At 46.0% G+C, this 5,567-nt stretch overlaps 1 protein-coding gene across 3 annotated transcripts in view; it reads right to left on the minus strand.

Annotated features, from left to right (window-relative positions):
* Window positions 1-5,567, minus strand: part of COL19A1 (collagen type XIX alpha 1 chain) — a 594,002-nt gene that overhangs the window by 366,233 nt on the left and 222,202 nt on the right. For all 3 annotated transcript variants that reach the window (XM_019520501.1, XM_019520502.1, XM_019520500.1), the window contains exon 14: window positions 1,158-1,211. In XM_019520501.1, coding sequence (XP_019376046.1) covers window positions 1,158-1,211 — 54 coding nt within the window. The remainder of the gene's footprint in view (window positions 1-1,157; window positions 1,212-5,567) is intronic.

A 5,567-nucleotide genomic window follows, 5' to 3' on the forward strand; every position in this document is an offset into this window, starting at 1 on the left:
CCAGTCCTGGTAGCCCTGAATCTCCCTAGTAAAATCAAAGGGGGAAAACAAATCAGAAGTCTGTTTATAGTTACACAAATTATAGCACAGTTAGTGAACATGAGACAGCATATAAATAAATGTGAAATAGCTGTCAGCTACACGATCTCAGTTCACAGACACTAATATGAAATGTTGTTATTTATTTATTTGTTATACATGCCACAGCTATACATAGAGTTTTAGAGAAAAACAAAATGACAGGCCCCCAATGCAAAGAATTACAGTTTAAGGAACTAATCCTGACAATACTTTTGTATAAAGTTAACTTTGAATGCACAAGCTTTTCTATTTAACTGAATGGGACTGCTCACATATATAAAATCACTCATATGTGTAAGTGTTTTGACATTTTAGATCCCCAAGGCCTGAGCCCCTACATAAGGCTTTGAGCTTTAGGTCATAAATTTGACAAGGGATGACACACAAAAATAGGAAGAGGGGCTTTGAGAAGGTCTAATATTAATAACCATGACACCCAATTTTATTTTCTTTTTAATCTACACATCCTGTTGATATTTTTATTAGAATAATTTGTATTTATACTTAGCAAGTTAAAACATGCAGATAGATCATATTTAAAGTAGGAAAACATGGTAAGAGCATATGTGCTTTTCAATGGAATTTAGCTACGGAAGAAAAATAAGTGATGGTTACACTCCTGAAAAGAAAAGCACATTGTATACTAAATTATCTTCAGAACAAAATACATTAATTTAAATATTTGTTTACTGAGAACTAGATTGGAATAGGGTACATAAGGATTGTAGACCTGGGATCACATACAATACAATGACGGTAATACAAAATTAAAAAAAGCAAAATGGGGATAAAACAAAGTACCAACTCATACTTAGAACACATTCATCTTGCACTTCAAGGTAGGAGGCTGTGGGAAAATTTGCATGCAATGTATGAAATTAAAGACTACATCACAACATAATAGGATTGCATAAATAACCTTATACTGCATTTCCCAACTTTTTAGTGCTTAACATGAAAAATTTTAACATTCTTTTAATGTAACTTTGCATATGAAATATGCATCTGTATAAACTAAATGGTTTAATATATTAATTAGTTTAAACAGACATGTATCTTCACACACAAACAAGTACCTTTTCTCCTTTAGGGCCAGCCATACCAGGATTACCAGGATCACCTTTTAAACCCTGTGCAAAGAAAAATATGCATGTGATGTATACAAGAATTATTCCATGAAAGGTCTTGGGCAAAATTTTCTGCTGCTCTGAATCAGCACATATAAACAAAATCAGTATCAAGCCATTAGCATTTAATAGTTTGAAATGCATTAAATTCTTCACTGTTCTGTACATTTCATGTAGTGCAAGAAGTGTAGAAACCTCTTCCTACATTTTTGTCTTAGGTGCTTTAGCAGGAATAAAGCAAAGTGACTCCATTTCTAAGCCATCCCTCTCCCTTCCCCCCGCATCTTCTGGTATAGAAGATATGTAGGAATGGGGAGGGTTGGGCAGATGAAGTAGCCTGAATGTACAGAGATTGGAAATCCCCATTTGGTGTACTGTCTGTAAAACACCATTGTCTGTAAAACACCATATTTAGCAGGCACAGGTCAGAGTGGCTCTTGCTCCCCACCCTTTCTCCAACCAAAGAAAACCAAAGATAGCTCAAGAAGCAGAGAACGTGGTCCACCAGTATTAGCCCCATGACAGAAATTAAAATGATGGTGTATTTGGAATCAAAGAAATGTTATGCTCAATCCGCAACCTCATGCCCAGACATTCATGGCAGGAGGCACAATGTTTGGGATTGGGCATAAAATTCCTCCAGTCCCAATCACGCCACTGCCAATCAAGTAGGAGGTGGCTCTGTCTCAGAACCAGGGCTGCCTCAAGCCCACAGAGGTTTCAGAGCCAGGGCTCTTAGGGCTGCATCTGAAAAATCAGCTGCTTGTCAGACTGATCTGACAGTCCTGCACCCAGTGCAAGACCCAAACCCAACAGCCCTGGCTGCATTCAAGACCGTGGGTGTCTGGGCCATGTCTGACAATCAGCTGTTTGTCAGCCCCGGCATCAACAGCCCTGGATCTCAAACTGGACAAAGGACTGTCAGGACCAGGTCTGACAATGAGCTGGATTTTTGGACTGGCCCCAAGAGCCCTAGGTGGGTTCAAGACCCCAGGCTGTTGGGCTGAGAGTCTGACAATCAGCTGATTGTCAGCCCACCCCAAGACAGTCCAGCTGCACACATGGCTTTTAGAAGTCCTGGAGCACTGGGACCCTGGGATCGGGGAGCTTCTTCCTCATCCTGGAGTCCCCATTACCTGGGATGTCTAAAAATCATAGGCTCAGCCCAGATCTCAGTCACCTGCCATTTTTAAGTGTCTTGTTCTGTGGGTGCCTGTAGCAGGGGCTCCGCCCAAGTCCGTGCTACACTTCCACAGAGCTGGCAGCTCTCGCAGGAAATTTAGTGGGATGGGTCTGGGAAAGTGGTACATCCCCAGTGTGCCAGGGAAGAGGGTCCAGGGAAAATCTGGGAAACAGGCAGACCCTGAGGGTATGTGAACACATGCCCCATGGAGCCTGCACTGATTGGCCTGGGGAGAGAACTGGGCATCTTCGTTTTAGGTCATTCCCCAGGATCCATGCAAGCCTACCTGCCCTGGTCTTTCTTTGCCCCTATAGGCTCCTGGATGTTCTCCCTGGGCTATGCACTCTGGCACTCTATTGCAGCCTCCATCTCATAACTTCGCTCCTCCTCTGGCCCATCTCTCTCTGACCCCTTAATGGATGCGTCCCATCGACAGGCTGAACTTCATTCTCCTTCAATCCAGCCTGCTGTCCAGCTGAGCCTGTCATCCCTTTGGCAGTAATGCCCCCCTCCACTGAAAGGACATTCAGCCTCTTTAGGCTCTGGCCCCACCTCTAGGCCATTCAGGGTGCCAGATGGCTCTTTGCAGCCCTGGATTACCTCATGGTGGGCTTAATTGCCTTTCAGCCCTGGCCTCTTTGCTTTGACCAGTCAGGGTTTTCTGGCATCAGTGAAGCAGCAGCTGATCTCCTTAGACAGCCAGGGTCCCACTCTGGGCCCCACCATAAAGCCATCCTTAGCTGGTCTGGCCTGTTGCCTCAGAGGTCTTATATGAGGAAGCCCTTCACTCAACTGGGCTCACCTGAGCCTCCAGCCTCAGCCCCTTCCAGTTCTAATCAGGGGCTTGCCTAGCCCCTGTGTAAGCCCACAAGCTACAAGCCCCTTCCTAGCTCTTCCTTAGGCCCTTAGCCTTTTCCTTGGGGCTTGGGACCCTACTGTGTCCCTAGGAACCTCCTCCATACTCATAGTTCCTACCCAGACCTCCAGATGTTCCTGGGAGCAGAGGAGCTCCAGCTGGGCAATGTTAACTTGGAAGCATCCCTGCAGCAACTCCCCGGCTTTGCCTCTCAGGGTCTGCTCTTATGCCGAGGCTCCAAAGCCTAGCTCCAATCAGGTGGCCAGCTGGCTGTCATGTGACTGCCTGATTGGCTCTGCAGTCACCTGCAGGCTGCCTCACTACCTGCCACTTTAAGGGCCTGAGCAGGTGACAAAGGTCCCTTGCCACACCACTGACAAAGAACTCACCTTTACTTTCCCTGTATAAATGAAAAAAGCTGGGAAGAAGGATTCCCTGAGGGTTTGATTTATGGTTAAGCAGGGCTCTATATCCTGCACCTGGAGATATTCAAAGAGATTAAGTCAGTAAGGCTCGAGGCAAGGCTGGGAAGAGACAGGAAAGAGTTAATTAAGTATCTCCAAGGATAACCCAACTATCTGAGCCAAGGAGAAATTTGGCTAGAGAAAGAAGAGACTGAGAAGCTGCTAATTAAAGAGCTTGGGGAAACCTGAGAAGTGACATTACTAGGCATTCCCCACAATAATTTGGGAATAGCTACCATCAGCCTGAGAGGAAAGGGGCAGGGTGTAGGAAGGTGTAGCCTGCAGAAGACCAGTGACCCTGCCAGACTGACCCTCAGTCCAGGAGTCATCCATCCTCCTGAATATAATTTTACCATCAAGATGTGGTGGGTGAGTAGGAGGATGAGACGGAGGTCAGTGGAATTCCTGTATGGCAGTGGGATGGAAGTGCATACCTGCTTACAGGGTCACAAGGGCAAAGCAGGAGAGGCTTCCAGGTTCAGGAGCTGCCACGTTCCCAGCACCCAGAGCCTCTCAGCTCCCCCTCATCAGGGACCCTTGCAATTCATTCTCCTGGCAGTTGTTTTTCAGCATAGGGACTAGGGTTTTCCCAGTCCAAAATCCAACACCCCATTCCCCATGCTAATGCTGACAATCAGCTTTCATCAGCATCAGTCTGGGGTTGCTACACATTACATAGACACAGGAGTACAAGTAGATCTTGTTTTCCTAGATTTTAGGAAGGCCTTCAATACGGTATCTCATCCCATTCTCATAAATAAATTAAGAGGCTGTGACTTAGATGTTTACATGGTCCGGGCGGATGGCAAATTGGCTTGGGGGTCACACCCAGAGAGTGGTAGTAGAAGGATGTGGATAGCGGGGTCCTGCAGGGCTTGGTCCTTAGACCTGTACTCTTCAATGTCTTAATTAGTGACTTGGATGTGGGTGTGAAGCGTACTCTGTCCAAGTTTGTGGATGATACTAAACCGTGAAGTGAAGTGCACACTCCGGAGGGGAGGGAACAATTACAGGCAGACCTGGATAGGCTGAAAAAGTGGGCAGGATGCAGTACAACAAGGACAAATGCAGGGCACTGCACCTAGGATGTAAAAATATCCAGCACACCTAATGGCCAGGAAATGACCCCCTCAGCAGCACAGAAGCGGAAAGGGATCTTGGAGTCATAGTGGACTCCAAGATGAACATGAGTCATCAGTGTGATAAAATCATCATCAAAGCTAACTGCACTTTATCATGCATCAGCACATGCATGACAAATAGAACCAAGGAGGTGATACTTCCCCTCAATGCAGCATTTGTCATACTGCAGTTGGAGTAATGCATCCAGTTTTGGGCGTCATACTGTAACCAGGATGTAGATATCTTTGAAAGGGTCCAGAGGAGGGCCACTCATATGGTTAAGGGTTTACAGGCCAGGCCCTATGAGGAGAAACTAAGGGACCTGGACCTCTTCAGCATCCGCAAGAGAAGGTTAAGAGGTGATCTTGTGGACACCTACAAATTCATTAGGAGGGCACAGCAAGGTATCAGAGATACTCTGTTCACCAGAATGCCTCTTGGAGTAACAAGGAACAATGGTCAAAAAACTGACAGAGAGCAGATTTAGGCTAGACATCAGGAAAAACTTCTTCACTGCCAGGGTGGCAAAAGTCAGCCAGCCCTGACCATTTATACCCAAGGGTACTCAAAGAGCTGGCAGGCATCATAGCTCAGCCCATGGCATGGATCGTTGAGAACTCCTGGGGCTTTGGTGAAGTGCCTGACGATTGGAAGAGGGCCAATGTGGTGCCTATCTTCAAAAAAGGGAGGAAAGTAGATCCAGCAAACTACAGGCCCATCAGCCTAACCTCTAT

Source organism: Gavialis gangeticus, unplaced genomic scaffold (assembly GCF_001723915.1).
Source record: "Gavialis gangeticus isolate Ggan-Ray unplaced genomic scaffold, GavGan_comp1, whole genome shotgun sequence".
NCBI classification, from domain to species: Eukaryota; Metazoa; Chordata; order Crocodylia; family Gavialidae; genus Gavialis; species Gavialis gangeticus.